General features: G+C 51.7%; 1 protein-coding gene across 1 annotated transcript in view; it reads right to left on the bottom strand.

Annotated features, from left to right (window-relative positions):
* The window catches only part of KSR2 (kinase suppressor of ras 2), a gene marked incomplete at its 3' end in the record, with an annotated part of 271370 nt that overhangs the window by 32061 nt on the left and 218931 nt on the right, over positions 1 to 20378 (bottom strand). The window contains exons 10-14 of the mRNA XM_081113682.1: positions 18620 to 18788; positions 14315 to 14356; positions 13725 to 13797; positions 10813 to 10861; positions 9432 to 9799 (exon numbers count right to left, since the gene is read on the bottom strand). Coding sequence (XP_080969808.1) covers positions 9432 to 9799; positions 10813 to 10861; positions 13725 to 13797; positions 14315 to 14356; positions 18620 to 18788 — 701 coding nt within the window. The remainder of the gene's footprint in view (positions 1 to 9431; positions 9800 to 10812; positions 10862 to 13724; positions 13798 to 14314; positions 14357 to 18619; positions 18789 to 20378) is intronic.

Genomic DNA, 20378 nt, shown 5'->3' with positions numbered 1-20378 from the left:
GCCGGCTCTCCGGTGCCGGGAACGTGAGGGACCTGGTGTGGCCCACACTGGCCTTCTAACAGGACAGGGCCGCTGGCTAAACAGCGAGAGCTGTTGGAAATGTCTTCCCTTCCAATGCACGGCCAGCTGCTACCGCTCCCCCCTTGGGTGAGATGCCAAATGTCTCTTAGAAGCTGGGCGTTCGGACCTGCGGGGCTCCCAATGATGTCCCATTAGGACCAACTCCAACCGCCCAGGCCATTCCTGGAGGAGGGACACACAGCAGCACCCCGCTCGCTGCAAGCTCTCCTGAGAAAAGGGGTCGCCCCAATGTGGGCTTTCTAACATGCAAACCAGACTGGGTCCCTCCTCTGGTGAAATCGCCGGCGGCTCCCCCACTGCCTCCAGGAGAAAAGTTTGGATCCCTTAGCACAGCGGTTCTCAACCTGTGGGTCGTGACCCCTTTGGGGGTCCAACGACCCTTTCTTTCACAAGGGTCGCCTAAGACCACCGGAAAACACATATATAATTACATATTGTTTTTGTGATTAATCACTATGCTTTCATTATGATCAATGTGTAACAATGAAAATACATCCTGCGTATCAGATATTTACATTACGATTCATAACAGTAGCAAAATTACAGTTATGAGGTAGCAACGAAAATAATTTTATGGTTGGGGGTCACCACAACATGAGGAACTGTTTTACAGGGTCACGGCGTTAGGAAGGTTGAGAACCACTGCCTTAGCACGTCCGCACGGGGTCCAGCTTCTCAGCTCTCGCTGTTCCTATGTGGGTCCTCTGTACCAGCTCTCGACTGCCCCACAGCCCCAAGTCCTGATCCCCCCACCTCCAGCCCTTTGCAGATGCCGTTGCTTTTATTAGGGATGCCAACACCGTCATGCCCATCGGGCCAATTTGAATAAGGAGCGGGTTCTGGTCCCCACAGCCCGCTATGATCCTGTTGCAGAGATTATGACTCCGTTTGCCAATCACCCAGTGCCTGGTCTCTCTGTGAGCTCCATGGGGGCGGAGGCCATCACACCGAGGCCACACACACGATGAACACTGGGGCAGATACCCCCAAAGCACACGGCCTCTTTATTGCTATCACTGTTGTCATTTACATCTTATACCGGACACTGTGTTTGTCTTCATCACCGTTCACTCTCCCACATCCCAGCCAGCCACCCTCCACCCGCTTGGACTCCGTTTCACTGGGTGCCACTCATTTCCCAGGGAGTCTAGGTAACCAGCGCCATTCACTGTGGGCTGCTACAAGCGTTTGCCTAGAGGCACGGGGTGGGATAATGCGTGTGAATGTATTTTTGGAAACGGGTATTTATGTATTCAACCACTGTTCATGTATTCAGCCTAATATTTGAGGGGCTGGGGTATAGAGGTGAGTCCATAGCTGAGGTCCTAGCTGAGGTCCGGCTTTCCTGAGGCTTATGTTCTGAGTGGGGGAGGGGAAGGAGGGAAGAGAGACAAGAAGCAAACAAACAAATCGAGGAACAAAAGAACTGTCACCTCTGGTGAGAGGTGCCCCAATGAAAATAAACAGGGGGAGGGGAGGGGAGGAGAGGGGCTGGGGCAGCAGGAGCCACTGGGGGTTTGCTTCCTCAGTCCCTCTCTTCTGGTAGCCTCTACCGCCTGCTTCTTCTCAGGCCCCTGTGCGGGGTGACCCTTCCCCACCAGGGCCCTCAGTGCTGGTGCTCTAGGCTCCGTCCTGGGTCCTCGGGTGACCCCTCCATCTTCCCTGGTTAAACCCCAGCTCCCACTGAAGCCCACAGCTTCAGTCGCCACTTCTCTGCCAATGACTCATGCGAGGGCTATTTCCAGCCCCAACCTTCCATCTGAGCTGGAGACCAGCATAGCCAGCTCCTTACTCAACACCTCCTCCTGGGTGACTTGAAGTTTAAAGAGGTTAAGTAATTTGGCCAAGATACAAGCCAGGCACTGGGACATAAATCAGAGCAGTCAAACCACAGCCATCCCCTCTATCATCCGATATTCTAATAAATTCTATCTGTAGTGCCAAAGGCACCCGAGAGGAAATATACTGCTTCTAATTGCTGCTATCATGATCATTATTGTTAGAATATTATCACTATTACTCCAGCAGCGAGGAGATACAAAGCACTGAGTGCCTCCAGTTCCAGGAGGTATTAAGCTATAGCCTTTCTATACAAGCTCTTCAATTCTTATCGCTACCTTGCAAGAGAGAGCAATGTTACCCCATTTACAGATGAGGAAACTGAGGCAAACAGGAGTGAAGAAATGTGCAAAGGACACACATTTTTAAAAAGGGAGTGTTCATACCTACAGTGTTCAGTGAAGTAGCGAGTCACAAAATGGGGCTGCTGGATGGGTCTGTCCTCAGCAGCACAGAAGATCTATCCCCTCAATGTTTGTATGTCACAGAGCTGCGGGCTCTTCACCAAAACCCACATCGTTTTCCTCCCAGGAATACAGTGAGCGATTTCTCAGCCTCCCTTGTGGTCAAGTGTGGTCAAGGTACCATGCCAGCCCAGAAGACAGGCATGGAATGATGTCCACCACTTTTAAGCATGGCTCATAGAAACCTCCCACACGTCTTTCCATGCTCTTCCCCTTAGAAGCAGAGAACTGGAGCCCTCAGGTGACTCTAAAATATGGGCGTGGTCTTGGATCCCTCCACGCATGAAGAAAAGCCACATACAATCCAGAAACACCCATCCTGGACTATTATGTGAGCCAGAAATGGGCTTCTATTGGGTTAGGCCACTTAATGTTTTTAGGCTTATTTATTACAGCAGCTACCATCAACCTGACGCATACAAACTGTGAGTTTGCACATACAGTATGCCCCCACTTAATGTTGTCCACAGGTTCTGCAACTTTAAGGTAACAACAAAACCACTTTTCCTATAGGTTAACTGACATAGACAAGAGTTGAGTTCCTAGGGCACCTCATCAACGCTTTAATGAAACAACCTAGAATGAAACAGTTATCTGAGGGCCTGCTGTATATTAAGAAAACTTCCTGGAAGGATACACACCAAAATATGAATGTGATTCTCTCTGGCTGGAAACTCTACGGGTGAATTTCACTTTCTCCTTTTTGCTGATCTGCGTTTTCAGTAACAAATGAGTTATCACTTGTGTTGTTCAGTTATTTTTTTTAAGTGGTAACAGATGTCCCACATGCTAATTCGGAGTCTCTGAGAGTGGAGGAAAGGGGTGGCCAGTGGCAAAGTCTTCCTCACCCGTGCGAGTCCTCTGCCAGTCATGTGACCATTCACCAACAGGCATAGGCAATGTACATGAGATGATGCTAATAATAATAATGATAATGATGCAGCCCATTTATAGCGCTTCCTTCACAAAAGTCCCGGACGCTTTACATTCTGGCACAATTAAAGGCAGCCACAGACAAAAAACCTTTCAGCTGCGCTTTATAAAGAGAAAGCAACTCAGCTCTTTGAACATAAAAGGAAGCCGATTCTACTAGATGACGAGGGACGCAATTTTCATGCGCTCGGACCCCCCAACTCTTGTACGTTATATTTAGGACAATCAAACTGGCCTGAAGGGGAAATAATCACAACGCCCAGAAGTACAGAGTTACAGAAAAAGCGAGTCGAGATCTCAATGGGGCAACCAGTTACTGTCTTAGCCGAAGGCGGGGCCTCCATTTGTCTGTCTGTAAATAGAGCAGCTCGGCGCTATTCTATTTGAAAGCCTGAAAAATAGGACTGATGTGGAGTTGGAAATCCATAATCTATTAAAGAGCTCCTGGTATTTACCAGATTTAAATGCTGTGCAAAGGAGGCCCAATGGGACTTCATTACTACCGGGTCCCTGGGAGACAGGTCGGGGGGGGCGGCGGGGGGGGGGTGGTCACACGCACGGGGGCAACATAGTCAACCCCGCGTAACAGGGAAATTGCTTTCACACTCAGGCACCGGCAAAGGGGCTGGTGACATTCGCCAAATGAAACATTTTAAAATTTCTTCCGAGAACATGGGGAAGTCCTCGGCTTGTGCGCAGATGGGCCCGGGCCTTCTCTTGTTACCAAGTGCCCAGGTAATTCTGATCTGGTCACAGGTAGGAAAATCCCGGGATAAGCTATTGCTCATGGGTGGAGCCGGGTCACCATGACAAAAAAGGCACGTACTCGATGCATATTCACATGTACATTTGCTCAAGTCCAGGTTCTGCCAGTTATTTGCTCTACGACCTAGGCAGGGGCTCCTTTTACTCTCTGACCTCAGGTTTTCCCACCTGTAAAGTGGGCACAGTGATAAAACGAGACCATCCCTGAGCCTGGCCTGTGAAGCCAAGCACGTGCTGAAGGCTGGTAGAATCTGTTGTTTCTTAGGCTCATTTGGAGGAGCTCTGCATGGATAAATGCAGATAAGGGTGAATTAAACAAATGCCCCTCAACCAGGGAAATGGTTTCCGCGATGAGGACCAGCTGTGCCTGCTCAGCTTCAAGTAAAGGGACTTCTGAGGGAGCCATAGTCTCTCCTGAGCCCGAAGCTCTTCGTGACTTCCTTTCCTGAGCGAGGGCCAGAGCGGAAGCTAAGGACGGGAGGCATCAGGACGTGGTGATAAACCTTTCTGGGAAGAAGGAGGCAGCTTCTCCCTCCCCACACCCTAAAAAATTTAAGAAAAGAGAATCTCGCTGACTTTTATCATCTGTTTTCTAGGGATAGACGCATGGGAGTGAGAATATGCGGATTCCTGGAAACCTGTAATTGGAGCTGTTTTGGATAAAAACAGGAGTGTGTCCCCATAGGAAAGGTTAAATGATGTTTAACCTTAGGAAAGGGAATTGGTGACTACAAGGGTCCGCATGTCAGAAAGGGTAGAAATTTGCCTTAGCAGGGTTGCTCAGTGGCTAGAGCATTGGCCCGCAGACTGAAAGGTCTCAGGTTCGATTCCTAGTCAAGGGCATGTATCTTGGTTGCAGGTTCCATCCCCAGCCCTGGTTGGGCACATGGGGGAAGCAACCAATCGATATGTCTCTCTCACATCAATGTTTCTCTCTCTCTCCCCACTTCCTTTCCCTCTTTCTAACCTCAGATGAGGATTAAAGGAAGGAAGGAAGGAAGGAAGGAAAGAAGGAAGAAAGGAGAAAAGAAAAGAAAAGAAAAGAAAAGAAAAGAAAAGGAAAGAAAAGAAAAGAAGAGAAAGAAAAGAAAGGAAGGAAGGGAGAGTAGACATTTGAAGTAGAAAATGAGGAAAGAGACTAAAAAGTAGGAAGTAAGTCGAAGCTGTAGTTCAGGCTGTTAGAGAAACTGAAGTCGGACTGAAGGTCAACCAGTGAGAAACTCTTGAAGGCCCATTCACGGAGGGTGGACAAACCAACTGCAGTGGATTCACACCGCGGACTGCTACGTGGCCACAGAACTGACTGCTGACGCACGCAACGCCCGGGTGAATCTCAACAGCATGATGAGTAACAAAAAGCCAGACACAAAAGAAATCGCAGCAGGATTCCATTTACATAAAGTTCAAGAACAGGCACGAATAACTGGCGTGCTGTAATTCAGAACAGAGGGAATGGGGGCGTATGAATTGGCTGGAAGAGGCACAGGGGCTTTCTGGGGTAACTTGGGTAATAGCAACACGGGTAGCAATTTTTTTAAATGCCCCCTGGGCCTGCACCCTTTCTTTAGATGTTTGCCCTCAAAAGCACCAGGTCTGCCCCTGCAACAACCCTCCAATGGCTGCCTGCTGCCCGCAGCATCAAGCCCAGACCTCTCCCCAGGCTCCGAGGCCCTACAACAGGAGGTCTCAGAGGACAGAATCACATGGAGGAGGTTTTGTACTGAGGTCTGAGCCCATGCAGATAATGAAAGTAGACTCTAGGGCAATGTTCTTAGAGTGGAGTGACTTTGCACCAGGGGACATTTGGCAATATCTGAAGACACTTTCTGTTATCACAACCAGCGCCTCGGTACTACTGGTATCCAGTGGGAAGGGGGAGGGGGGCAGGCTGCTGCTAAGCATCCTACAATGCCCAGGACAGGTCCCTAAAAACGAATGATCTGGCCCCAAATGTCAGAGTGCCGCGGCTGAGGTTGAGAGACTGCTGTAGGCATATTATTTTAAAAGTCCCCAACCTGCACCAGACTTGAGAGTCCCTCCCCCACAAAACTGGCTCCTGCCATTTCTTTACCCTCATCTCCTACCCTCTGCCCTCAGGTTCTGCTACCACAGTCTTCTTTCTGGTCCTCCCCCAGAACTGTAAGAGAATAAACGTGTGTCATTTCAAGCCGCCAGGTTTATGCTAATTGGTTACCACAGCCCTAGGAAACTGAGTGGCACCCAGGAATCCGCATGTTAATGACCACCCCCCTCTGCCGGCTCTGACACAGGAGATCGGGTGGACCATATGTGGGCAGCAGTCCCAGGCTGCTTCTCAAACACAGCCCAGTCTCAGGGATCCAGAGAATTCTGTTAGGAAGGACCCCACGGCAAACATCCACTTCTACCTGCTCTTTTTAGAGAGGGGGGAACTGAGGCCCGGGAAACTCCGCAGCAAGGTGGAAGGATGAGAGATGCTTTCATTCAACTCTGTCTTGACAGGCTTTCAGATTCCATTTGGAGGTTTCCAAATGAGTTATTGTGCAGACTGTCGATAGCTTTGCTATCTCATAATGACCCAATCGTGGAACGATTGAGCAATCCTGCTAATTGCATTTGGGGATATAGCAGTTGGGTAACTAGTTGGTGATTACTCATTCCCAAGAGCCCTACACATTGCATTACAGGGAAGCTAATCTTAGAAATACTTGTTAACGTCGATGATAATTACTAAGTAATTGGCTAGAACACGCCATTGTGAATTTATCCAGGATCTGCCAGGTAATTATCTGGTCTTGTGTTCCCTGTAAAATAAATCCAGAGTCCAAAAATGGTTCCAGTTGGTTGGCTATCATCCAACCACCGACCTCTGCCAGCCAACTGTGCGAATGCAGGAGATTAATCAAATTACTCAAATATTTGCTTTTGAACTGAATGTTAAGAAACCTGGATGGCCAACAAGTGGACGGTGCTAAATGGGAAAGAGGGGTGCACAGAGGCCCCCCCAAGATAAATATATAATCACCCAGTAATATGGGATAAATGCCACTTCTTTGGGGGCTCATCTGGCTTCTTCACACAAAATACCAAAACACTTCAGAGACCAATTATTTGTCCCAAAGCTGCAGCGCCTTTATCACGGTGCCAGGAAGAGGCTGTGCTATTTGTGAAATTTGCAGGCAGTTATGATGCTCGGGAGGGGGCTCAGAAGAGGCCGCAAACACAGCTGGCTTGTAGGATGGAGAGACATTTTCATAAGGACCACTTATTTTTCAAGCATGGCTGCTAACCGAGCCGTCTATTTCCAATTAGCCAGCCCTTGGCAAAGGGGTGCGAAAGGCTTGGGTTCCACTGATAACCCTGGAAAAGTCGGAGGGTGGAGGCAGGAGGTCGTTAGAAAGGCCAGGCAAAAGAGAAAAGACAGTGGATTTCAAGTTTCTAGTTTGGGGAAGTAAAAACAGGGATTAGAAAGCCAGAAGGTGAGAGAAAGCTCGGGAGCAGACTGGGGGGAGTGGTGGGCAGAAGGGCAGTGCTGGGGAACAGACCACCTTCCAACCAGACCTGTGCGCCCAAGGAGAGGCTGCTGCCTGCCTGCTCATGAAGAAGACACGAGCTGGGAGGAAAGGGGCTGAGGGCCTTGTGTTGGCAGGTGGTAAAATGGCCACAGACCATCCCGTTCTCTGCATCCATGCCCTTGCAATGTGACACTACAAATCCTCCCGTCCAGAGGCGGAGTCTGCTTCCCCATGCCTTAAGCAGAGGTTGACCACGTGACTTGCTTTGGCCAGTGGGCATTAGCCAATGGGACAGACAGACATGTGAAAGGCACGTGTCCATTGGGGCTTGACCTCTTGCTGTTCTTGGAGCCCTGGGAGCACGATGGGAGTGAGCCCGAGCTGCCCTGTTGGGGGTGAGAGGCCACGTGGAGGAGAACCAAAGCACCCAGTGGACAGTCTGCTAATCCAAAGGGCATCCAATACCGACCAGCCCCCATCTGACCTGTCAGCTGACCACAGACACATCCATGAGCCCAGCTACTGAGCCTGGCTCAGTGCAGAACTATCCACAGAACAGAGAGAAACTATGAAGTTTGGGGGTAGTTTGTCACTCAGCAAAAGCTTACTGATACACTCACCTAATCAGAACCGCTCAGCTCCTGAATATTATCTGGGCTGATTATTTGAGAGCCACGGCTGTCCTGTGCAGAATGGACAACAACCGCTTTCACCCCGTTTAAGGAGAGTTGAAGGACTATACCCGAATCCCTAATCCTTTGCAAACATCATTTGACACATGGGTTCCAGTCAACCCACCATCTGCATCATCAATGGTGACAGACAATCACACTCCTTCTACCAATCACCCAGATCTTACAAATGGACTCAAGGAGGCTTTAATCACAAGGGAACAAATCAAAGACACACCAGGTCTTCCCTGAGCCCACAGCTCCCGCTACAGACCTGCCGAGATGTGAGGCTTGTGTATTCGGGATATTCCTGCTGGAGCTGAGTCTGGGAGACGGGGCTCCTAATTCACCTCTGGCATCACAGGCTGCCCCACAACACCGCTGCTGGGGCCACCCTCATGCAACACGGGAGCCGATGCCAGTTTAAACACACACCGAAGGATTGGTCCATGCCGTTCAACTAAAACTGAAGCTATTTTTTTTTCAATGTTCATGTCACTGGGCCAGGTTAGAAAGAGCAAATGCAAGAAAGTTCCTATCACCTGACATTTTCCTAATGTCAGTTCTCTACTGATGACCCCTTCTGTGTCAGGACAGACCGCGGATCCTGGACATTTCAAACCACGATGGTAAAGGCCCGCACACATGCTCTGATGCTTTGAGGAAAGCCAGAGTAACAGCCATCGGAATCTTACTCCAAGGCTTAGCAAACTAGGTCCGTGGGCCACCTCCAGCCCATTGCCTGGTTCTGCAAATAAAGTTTTATCGGTACACAACCATGTACATCCATTTGTGTCGTGTCTGTGGCTGCCTTCACACTACAGTGGCTGAGAAGTTCCTATAGCAACTGTATGGCTGCAAAGCTGAAAATATTTACTACTGGAAAAAGCCTGCAGACCCCGACTTAGTCTGATCCAGTTAATTCCCACATGGAAAAAGTGAGTCTCAGAGATGAGGTTTCACAAATTTGCACTTGAAGCACAGGGGGGTCTAGAACCGATTTCTTGACTCCCTGCGCAGTGCTCTGCCGAGGGATTTTAGCATTCAGAGTGCTTTCTGGAAGGGCAAACCTTCAACCACACACCCTGTGAATGGCAGAGTAACCCGAATCCCCACTTCTTAACTCTCCCGGAGGCAGAGCTTTGGGACTAAGCCCACGGGCGGGGAGCCCGGGTGGGACTGACCTGGTGATGATGGCCAGGTGGGGCGGGCTCATGCAGGCGCCCATGAACAGCACCACGTTCTCGTGCCGCGTCTGCCTGTAGGCCATCACCTCCCGCTTGAAGGCCTTCAGCTGCTCCTCGTTGTCCCTTTCGATGTCGATGAGCCGGATGGCCACCTCGCCATGCCAGCGGCCGTGGTACACCTGCCCGAAGCGGCCCTTCCCGATGAGCTCGCCGATCTCCAGCTGCTCGAAGGGGATGTCCCACTCCTGCAGGAAGATGCTGGTCTGGCTGGCCTTGCGCGGGAAGCTCCGGGCCGAGAGGAGGGACAGGTTCATCTCCTCGAAGTCGTCCTCCGACTCCTCGGCCTCGTCGTGGCCCTCTTCGTTCTGTGGCCGAGGGGGAGAGAGAGAGCTGTGCCTGCACTGCCTGGGGCATGGTGTCCTGCTGGGTCCTCTCTGCGCGGGTGCAGGCCTGGACCTGGCTCTCGGGATTCTTAACACCCTGAGAAGCCCAGTGTCCCTGAGACCACCCCCCACCCTCCCGTGTATTCAGTGGGGCACACCCCCCCTGGGGATTTATCCAGCCCTGAGCTGTGTTTTCTACCAAGAATACAAATGGCTTGCCAACTTCTGCACAAGTAGCTTTCCCATGATGCACACCATATAATGCCCATTAGGCTGGTGCCGGGAGGGGTCACCACTTGGTAGCTGTCCCGGAGTTAGAACAGCCATCACTCAGGACCCCGCACCCCCGCACCCCGACCTGCCCCAAGCCCTCTGCATCAGCAAGGCATCACTCGGCTGTGCTGAGTTCCGGGAAGCCCCGGAAAGCACCCCGACCTGCCCCAAGCCCTCTGCATCAGCAAGGGCATCACTCGGCTTTGCTGAGTTCCGGGAAGCCCCGGAAAGCACCCTGACCTGCCCCAAGCCCTCTGCATCAGCAAGGGCATCACTCGGCTTTGCTGAGTTCCGGGAAGCCCCGGAAAGCACCCTGACCTGCCCCAAGCCCTCTGCATCAGCAAGGGCATCACTCGGCTTTGCTGAGTTCCGGGAAGCCCCGGAAAGCACCCCGACCTGCCCCAAGCCCTCTGCATCAGCAAGGGCATCACTCGGCTTTGCTGAGTTCCGGGAAGCCCCGGAAAGCACCCCGACCTGCCCCAAGCCCTCTGCATCAGCAAGGCATCACTCGGCTGTGCTGAGTTCCGGGAAGCCCCGGAAAGCACCCCGACCTGCCCCAAGCCCTCTGCATCAGCAAGGCATCACTCGGCTTTGCTGAGTTCCGGGAAGCCCCGGAAAGCACCCTGACCTGCCCCAAGCCCTCTGCATCAGCAAGGCATCACTCGGCTTTGCCGAGTTCCGGGAAGCCCCGGAAAGCTGGCTTCGCCATCCCCAGTTCTCACCTCTGAGGTCGGCTCCACTTCAATTTGAAGTAATGGATTTCCTTCCAAGCTTTAAAGAAAGAAAAATAAATGTGACCCTCGGGTGCAAAGGTGGGCCCCTGTAATGACCTTATCCTGGTATGAGACCCAAAGTGAGAGGTCCTCACCACAAGCCTCCATCTGGAATTCACTTCAGTGCTGCTGTCAGAAATAGCCCGTAACCTCGCCGTAAAAAGCCGCACATGAGGACTTTGTTTTCAATACTTTTTCTGGGCTGCTCAGGGCTCATTTTTCATGACTGCATTGGTTTCCACTAATCTAGCAGCTTCCTATACACTGCCCTAAATGCCGTGGGTGGAAGAGTCCTCGGAGCCCTAGGTGTTCCCTAGAGAGAATTAATCAGGTCTCCAAGCTTCACTGGGATTTGGTATCTTCTGAAAGGATCTAGTGTTCATGTGTTTGTTTGTTCGTTCATTCATTCAATTACAATTATGTGCCAGGAACCGTGCTAAGCCTTAGAAGGAAAAGAGTTGAAACTGGCCTGGCTCCTGACTTTAAGAAACATTACATTACCACTGAAGGAACTACAGGGAGTATGCAGATATTGTGCAGAAAGGCAGAACAAGGGCCCAAAGTCAGGTAGGAATTGAATAAATGGAGTGAGATGGAAATTCCCAGGAGAGAGGATTCCTGGATGGATTTAGGAGTCCATCGTGTTTAGTTGGACCTTGCAGGTCACAGTGAATCGAGATGTGTGGAATGAGAATGAAGAGGAGGAAACAAGACTGTATCGGACTGGAGGACGCAGGTGTGTGTGTGTGTGCGTGTGTGTGTGTGTGTGTGTGTGTGTACTAAGTATATATATTGAAGGTATTGTGTGGGTATTATGGGATGTGCTCTGTGCAGTTGTCCCGGGCCTGTGAGTCTGGTGTCACTGGGTATGTACTGAGGGTAAGAGGGGATGCTGGAGTACACGGGATGGGAGGGGATGGGATACAGGCACAGTGTGTGTTGAAGGGTTTCTGGGGGTGATTTAGAGTAGAGGCTGTGTATGTGTTTATAGGGTGAGCTACATCAGGTGGGAGGAAAGAATCAATGGATACCATGCCCCTTCCTATTTCCCAGCTCAGCAGATTCCCCTACCCACCTCCTCATCTGGGGGCCTCCCTTATCCTGACCCGCAGACCCTAGGAAGCTGCTGACCCTGCCGACAGAGTCCATCTGCTCGCTGGAGGGGCTCCCGGTGAGAGGGAGTCTGAAAGACGTAAGAACTAGCAGGAGAAAGGAGGGGGTCACAAAGTGGCATCTGCCATCATATTAACCAAATACGTATAGTTATTCCGACGGGAGGCGGAGTGACACCGCACAATGATAGCTAATATGCTGGGAGCCCGACGCCCTGGGGGAGGCTCAGGTGGGACAGTGCCGCTGGGATCCCTCCTCATACCCTACGACTCGGGCCTTTCTCTGTTCCATCCAGGCGAGGCTGCAGCAGCCGGGCTGTTAAATCATTTCCCCTCTGTGAGGAGGTAGCGCGCATCCCTCCACCTTAATCGGTGCCTGCACATTTAAGCAGACCGCAGGCACTGATTAACTGTTTTCTCGCTGGCGCTCCCTGGCTGTCGGTTCATAACCTGGAGCCCGTCTTGCACAAGTTGTGGAATTGGTTTGTGCACAGCAGAGAAATGATCCGGGGCTACATGTCAGCACAATATCCCCCGGCAAACTGCTGCTCCTTTGATTTCAGAGATGTACCACTTCGGTCTTTAACAAAGTCTGTAACACGGGTCAGAAAAAACGGAGCAGCTAGCAGAGAGGGGAGAAAAACCAAGTAGGCAAAAATGTGAGTTGAGAAACCAGTCAAATTGAAACTAGGTGCCTAACAAGTCCCAGACTTTGGTCATAATCAAAGAAGCTACGGAAGACGATGTCACTTCAGCTGCCCAAGCCACTGACCACCCCGAGGCTAAAGATGCCCACACAGAGATGTGCCCTGCCGTACTGTGTACAACAGTGAGGTGTGGGGAGATGTAAGATCCTGCAATCAGGAAATGGGTAAGGAAATTATCCCACATTGACACAACATTCTACAGCCGTTAAAAACAACGTGTGCGAAGGGTCTGGAATAATATGAAAAATGCGACGTTATAGCATTCTCGGATGAAAAAGTAGGCTAGAGACTGTGTAGATCATGGATCACACAGAGATCAACTATGAATAGAAAGAGCACATATCTAATGGGCACATATTTACAGAATAGTCCATCATATTAGTTATTCTGTACAATGTATTCTGTTCATATTAGTTGTTTGTACAATGGCGTAAGCCTGAGGTCAACGAACTTGTTCTATAAAGGACCAGATGGTAAATATTTTAGACTTTGCGGGCTATACAGTCTCTGTCGCAATGGCTCCACTCGGCGGTTGGAGTCTGAAAGCCAACAGAGAGTGTGTTGCAAACAAATGGGTGTGGCCGTGTTCCAATAAAACTTTATTTATAAAAACGTGGCACATTGGATTTGTCCACCATAAGCTGTAATTTGCTGACCCCTGGTATACACCTAAATTATACTTTTGAAAGGGGGGACAATGACATAACAGAACGGCCCTTCCACTGAGCACTGGCTCTGGCCTGCACGTTGTCTTTCTGATCCTAGGAGGGTCGGGGGGAACAGTCCAGCCCCTAGCAATCGCACGTGACCGGCAGGGCCAGGAACACAGGACAGAGCTGACTTGTGGGGGCCTCTCTCCGCCTGGGCTGCCACACTCTCCCTCTCTTTGCTTGACTCATCCTGCGTCTCTCCCCCCTCCCCCTCCCCCGCTATGTCTCCCTCCCCCACTGCCTCCCAGCACGTCAATTCCAGGAAGAGGAAGGCAGAGGGGTCCCGAGTGGACTGCAGGCCGGGGGGAGGTAGAGGCCTCTGTGCCACTTACATGGGATTCGAGGTCACTGGATGCAGGACGACCTGGGGCGCCCGGGTCGGCGTCTCCAGCACCGGCACCACATCTGACAGCAGAGATCAGATAGTCAGGACCCGGACGTGGAGCACACCCACCACCACCTGACTTCTGGAAGCTGGTAGCTGCTCACCAGCTCGTGGGTCCCCTCCCCTTCCTGGACCACCTGCTTAGATGCAGCAGTGGTCCAGATGGCATCTTGACCGAAATTCCCTGCCGTTACCTAGGGGGCTGCCAGAACCCCCAAGCCTCTGGTCATCTCCAAATCCTCCCCACTCCTGCTTCCCTTTGGAATGACGAGGTCACATGGTTTGACCACCTCTCCCCTTCCATGTGCTCTGGGCCTCCCCTGCTCTTGCCCGTCCTTCTGCTGTGGACCACCTTCCCAGACGACCTCCTTGGTGCCATTGCGCCCTTGGGACCCCCCACACTTTCCTTTTCCACTTCCACGTCTAGCCATTGTCCTGGGGCCAGGTGATCCCACCACCACCCTCACTGAGCTTGTCCGCCCCGACATTCACCTCCATCCATCCCACTCAGAAGGGGCTGAGCTCACAGGGACTCACCTGGAAAGATGAACTGCTGCTTGTATTGGTAGTAGTGGGACGCTAGCAAGAGAACAAAATCACCAAAGTGAGTGCTGCCCTAGAGTAGGCCCTTCAGGTACCCAATGGGGCTCACACAGCCACGGTGTGGGTTCTCTGCCCGCCCTTGAGGGTTTCCAGACTCCTGCAGACACCCCGAATTCCAAGGGACTGAGACGTGTAAAGACACCAGAGCACTAAACATCCAAGCCAACCCTCTCGTTAAAAACTCTGAATACAGAGCACTGCAAGTCAGAGAGAGTCATTCGGAGCACAACCCCATTTTTGGAAAATACATAAGAACGCACACAGAGAAAAGTGTGGAACCACAATCTAAAATGTTAAATTTTCCCCTTTGGGTAGCGTGATTGCAGTGACTTAAAAAACAACAACAAGGAGTTTCCTGTGTTTTCCAAATTCTCTGCATTGAGCACTGTATTCATCTTCTTATTGCTGCTGTAACAAATTATCACCAACTTTGTGGCTTAACACAAAAGAAATTTATTGTCTTACAGGTCTTTGGAGGCTAAGTCTGAAATAAGTCCTAAGGGCTAAAAGCAAGGAGTTGCCAGGACTGGTTCCTTCTGCAGTTTCTTGCCTCCTCCGGCCCTTGGGGCTGCCTGCACTGCTTGGCTCACAGCCCAATCTCGGCTCCGTCTGACACTGCCTTCCACTGTCTTTGACCTTCTTGCCTCCCTCGCATGAGGATCCTTGGGATGACATTTGGAGGCCCCAGAAAATCCAGGATAATCTTTCCACTTCAAGACCCTTAACAAAGTCACAGCTGCCAAGTACCTTCTGCCATATAAGGTAACATAATCACAGACCCCGCGACTAGAACGTGGTCATCTTTGGGGGACCATTAGCCTGCCTACCACAGTATGAATTAATTTCCACGTGTAGGAAAACTGATGTAAAAGAAATATCCTCAGCGTCACTGCTGATTCTCCTACAATTCATTTCACTTCCAGTTCAGCCCTCTCAGAGGCCAGTTCTTCCAGACAATTCCCAGGGCTCTAACTTACGGCGGGGGCAGGGGGGCGGGGGGTGATGGGCCTGGAGCAGAGCAGCCATGGAGTGTCAGGGAATGGACAGATCACACAGAGCTTTCTAATCTCTAATAAAGGAAGCAAGCAGGGTGGGCTCAGATACAGTCTCAGTGGGTGGAGATAACTTCCAAAAACAATGTTATTCATTCAGGGACAAGCTACAGCTGGGAGCTGGCTCACAGAGGATTAGTACAGAGGATTAGTGGTTCCAAGCCCGAGGTCTGAAGGCCGATCCTGGAGGCAGGGCTGAATCCTGGCTCCTCTGTTGGCTGTTTGTAAAAGCTTGGGCAACTCTCTCTGAGTCTGTCTCCATGTGTATACCGTAGGGATGATAAGAGTCTTCCCTTATAGGGCTGAGCTCATCCTTATATGAAACAGGAGTGCATAGTAGGTATGGAGTAAGTATTGGCTGCTATGAATGAGCCAATATCTTTCGATGCTGTCTTAACTAACAGGTAAGAATGATTTTTAATTAAGAGGCAATCAGAGAGCTAAACCATTAGCTGCCCTTGAGGTTGGAATTGATGGATAATCCCCACCCCCAACCCTACCCCAGGATGGAGAGCAAGTCCTGGCATCTCAGGATCCCAAGCGCCTGGTCTGGCACCTGGACCCGTGGGTGCACAACTCATGTTTGTTGAACTAACTCCCTTTCTTTTAGTGCAACAAGTGCCCAAATTCCAGGTAGCTGGAATACAAACAGATGCATTTTTTATTCTAGAAAATGAGTTGCCTGGGATGGGAAGCACAGCAATTCAAGGTCACAGAGCAAAGCTTTAAAAGAAAACCAACCTCCATGATTTGTGGGACCTTCTTCTGCTGGGTAACCTAGGTTTTTTGTTTGCTTGCTTGCTTTTAATTGCATGCAGGCATTTTGCTGTCAACAAGGGGCTAAAATTAAAGGAAGAAAAGTACCCGTGGTTCTCAATAGGCTTAGCTGATCTCTTCCCTCCGGCGGGAATGGGGGATTCAGTGGCCGCAGAAAGGTTAGCTGGCAGGGACAGCCATCTCAGGAGGAGGGGCTGGGCAACAGAAGGAGCCCTGCTCTGAGGAGGGACAGGTGCCGGGCAACAGGACACCCCGCAAATGCCTGCACGTACAGAGTCAACCCCTCCTCGACTCTTCTGTGCAGGAGCACAGCTGTGCCTGGCGACTAAAGGGAGGGAGTGGCCGGAAAAGGGGACGGCGTCACTGTCAGCCCTGTGCTCGCCGATGAGGGACACCAGCGAGAAGCGGCTCCAAGGGACAGCTGGTGAACCCGAGTGGCCTGCTCGGGGCACCTAGGGGCTCCTGGGCCGCTGGCATCACAGGGTCATGAAGGCTGAGAGGCTTAGATGAGCAGACGTCAGAGGGCAGGAGGCCACCGTGAAAGTGCGTCCACTCTGGAGTCCCCACCACTTCCTCCCTAGGGCCTCCCCAGTCAGCAGCCTGAGTGGTCTTCTGAATGGAAGGATCTGGAAGGAAGAAGGATCCCTTGCCTCAACCTTTCAGTGGCCTCTTACTGTGTCTTCAATAAAATCTAAATCCCTGCTCGGCCTGTGTGGCTCAGTTGGTTGAGCGTCCTCCCATGCACTAAGAGGTCACTGGTCCATTCCGATGAGGACACATGCCTGGATCCTCAGGCTTGATCCCCAGAAGGGGCATGCAGGAGGAAACCGATCATCAGTGCTTCTAGCTATCTCTCCCTCTCACTTCCTCTCTCTCTCAAAATCAATAAAAACATGTTTTTTAAAAACCTAAATTCCCGCCAAGCCCTGCAAGGCCCCGCCAGGCCTAAGCCTGCAGCTCTGTCTCACTTGGCGCCCTCCTCCCTTGTTTGTGGCACTCAGGCCATTGGACAACTTTTCAGCTCTTTCCTGTGGCAGGGCCTTTGCAGGTGCTCCCCTCTCTCTGCCGGGACTACTCTCCCCATCTTCAGGACTCACCTGTCTCTGACATTTCAACTTGAACTTGTTTTCTTCTTGAATTTGCTCCCAGCACTGTTCTTCCTCTCATTTTCATGTGTGTTTGCTTGGTTCACACCTGTCTCTCCCACTAAGCTACAAACTCCAGGAGAACAGACTGTAAGAGGCAGGACAATCCTACCCTCCCCTGTCCTAATCCCTGGAAACTGTGACCACATTTCTTCACATGGCAAAAGGGACTCTGCAGATGTGACCACGTTGAGGATCTTGAGATGGGGAAACTATACTGGGTTCTCTGGGTGCATCCTAAATGCAATCACAAGGGTTCTCATGAGAGGGAGGCCGGAGGATCCGAGTAGAGTCAGAATAGGAGCTGTGAGAATGGAAGCAGAGGCTGGAGTAGTGCGGGGCCACTAGCCAAGGAATGCTGGCGGCTACTAGGAGCTGTCAGGCAAGGAGATGGATTTTCCCCCTAGAACCTTGCACAGGAAACACCCTGCTGACACCTTGGTTTTCAGCCCAGAGACACAAAGTGTGGACTTGTGACCTCTATCACTGTAAGGTAACAGATGTGTCCTGTCCTAAGGCATGACGCTTGTAGCAGTGTTACAGCAGCAACAGGAAACTCACACCGGGCGTGTCTGCTCTGTGCATGTCCCTCCGTACAAAGTGCCTCGGACAGTACCTGGTACGTCGGAGATGCTCAATAAATGCGTGTTCAGGAAATAAATACATGGATGTGGTCGGAAGGCCAGAAGACGACTTGAGAGGGAGAAAAACTGCAGCCCTGGGCAGTGCATGAACTCAAGTGGGAATGTGTGAGGCCGAAGAATCCTTGGGGTCCTGTCACCCACCTACGTCCTTTCAGAGGTGAGCAAGCTGAAGCCGGAGGCCACATGGCAGGAGTGTGATAGAGGAGAGTGAATCCAGAACTCCAGCCTGCTCATGCAGAGCCCTCTCCTGACGGGGGGGTAAGACTCAGAATGCAGCCCGCTCCGCTCAGGCGTGGGGGCCCTGAGAGCCTGGGCTCAGGGTCCCCTGCCAGTTTCAACGATTTAGCCCATAAGACAACTGCCAGCTGCCCCTGTGACTTAGATGTGGGTGGAGATGCCGGCTTGCTGCTGACCAACAGACATAGTCTTTCCTTCTCAGAGGCGCCGTTTCCTCGCCTGTTAAACGGAGCTGATAATACGCCGTGGCTACTCTAAAGATCCAGTGAGTCATGTGTGGCAAGAGTCCTGCATGTAAGACTCGCTCCACATGCCTTCAAGCGTGCCCCCAAGTGACCCTGGCATGAACCCAACACCTCCTCGCCTCCCCGAGCCCTGGGGTACCTGGCAGGTTGAAGGCCTTCTGCTGCCTGGTGCACTGCGGGGAAGGGTGGAGGGGAGACGGCGGCGTGGCGCTGGGAGGGAGCGGGGGTGCTGGCGAGGAGGGCGTGGAGGACGTCGTGGACGAGGGGTTGCTGCTGGAGTCTGGCTGGTAAGGGACAGGGATGTGGTCCTGCAGAAGGAAAACAGGGCGGGGGCAGCAGTGAGAGTGAGCTGAGCAGGAAGAGACCCACGCCAGCATCCTCACCCCCGGATCCTTCCAACATCCCCAGCAGGTGGCATCCAGCTGTGGAAGGCACAGTTTCTGTAATCAAGTTCCTGTCCACTGTCCGGACCCCCGAGTGAAAGGTGACCACGGAATGCAAGCACGTGGGTGACTGCCACGCTCCCGTTCTCTCTGATTCGGGAGAGAGCCACGCGGAGGTGTCCAGTGTGCTCTTCCCATCCCGACACCTCTCCTCCCGGGTGTTTATTAAAGAATCAGCAGCCTGACAGCTCAGGGGAGAGCGGGAGAGGAGCCTCCGCACCGCCCTCGCGTCTGCACTGGAACCAGCGCGGCCTCTCCTGGCCCCCGAACCTGCTCTAAAGCAAAGATGAAGGTGAATCCAGTGTGCATCCTCACAATGGCCCTGGCGGGTGAGGTCAGGAGCTGTGGAGTGGGCTGAGCAGTGTTCCACCTGGAACCGCAGAGGGGGACCTTACTTTACTAAAGGACTCCACGCGCCCTGAACGTAAGGATCTTGAGATGAGATCTTCCTGGGTTGGGGTGGGCCTAACTCCAATGCCAAGTGTCCTTATAAGAAACAGAAAGGGAGGGACACACAGAGGGAAAGGCCATGCGCACATGGCGGGAGAGGTTGGACTGATGCTGCTGCTACAAGCCAAGGAACGGCAAGGATTGCGGAGCCGCCGGAGGCTAGGAGCGAGCATGGAGGGGATTCCCGGGGTCTCCAGAAGGAACCAGCCCTGCTGGAACCTTCATTTCAGACCTCTGGCCTCCAGAATAAGTGACTGTTGTTTTAGCTTCCAAGGCTGTGCTCATTTGTTACGGCAGCTCCGGGAAGCAAATGTAAGCAGGATCTGCAGTAGCCAGGTGCCAGGCACAGTGTGGTCTGTCAATAAATGTGTGCTAGACAAAGGAAAACAGGAAGGAAAGAACAGGAAGGAGGAGAGTGGAGAGGTGGAGAGGAGAGAGGGAGGTAGAAGATCTATCTCTTCCGACTAGACTATGTCGTATTCATCTTGGAATCTGCAGAACTTAGTACAGAAACAAAAACTAAGAGGTTGCTCATGAATGAATGAATGAATGAATGAATGAATGAATGAATGAATATAAAAAAGGAAAGATGGAAGGAGAGGTGGAGGGAGGGAGAGGAGGAGGAACTGTCTTTATGGAGAAAGGAATTATCTCTACATCCTTGAGGATAGGAACCATGTCATTCTCTTCCGTGTAGCAAAGCTCAGGGCTGATGTGAACAAACTGAATCAGAGAGAGAGAGAGAGAGAGAGAGAGAGAGATGGTGCCCACTTTCCCTGGCAGAATCACTCCCATAGGAGGGGACTCAGATCTGAGTCCCAATAGGGCCAGCAGCAGGAGGCTGTGTTCCATCAGAGGGAAACTCAAGCTCCCACCTCATGCAGGGAAGGGAAACATCCTTTAGGACCACCCAGTCCAAGCCCTTCACTCTACAGAGGGGGCACTGAAACTCAAAGGGGGAGGGGGTGACTTGTTGGAAGCGTACAGAGAGTTAATGGCTCTGGC

This window comes from Myotis nattereri (assembly GCF_964212035.1).
Source record: "Myotis nattereri genome assembly, chromosome: 19".
NCBI classification, from domain to species: Eukaryota; Metazoa; Chordata; class Mammalia; order Chiroptera; family Vespertilionidae; genus Myotis; species Myotis nattereri.
The sequence above is the reverse complement of the archived record's forward strand: the minus strand, read 5'-3'. Positions and strand labels throughout refer to the sequence as shown.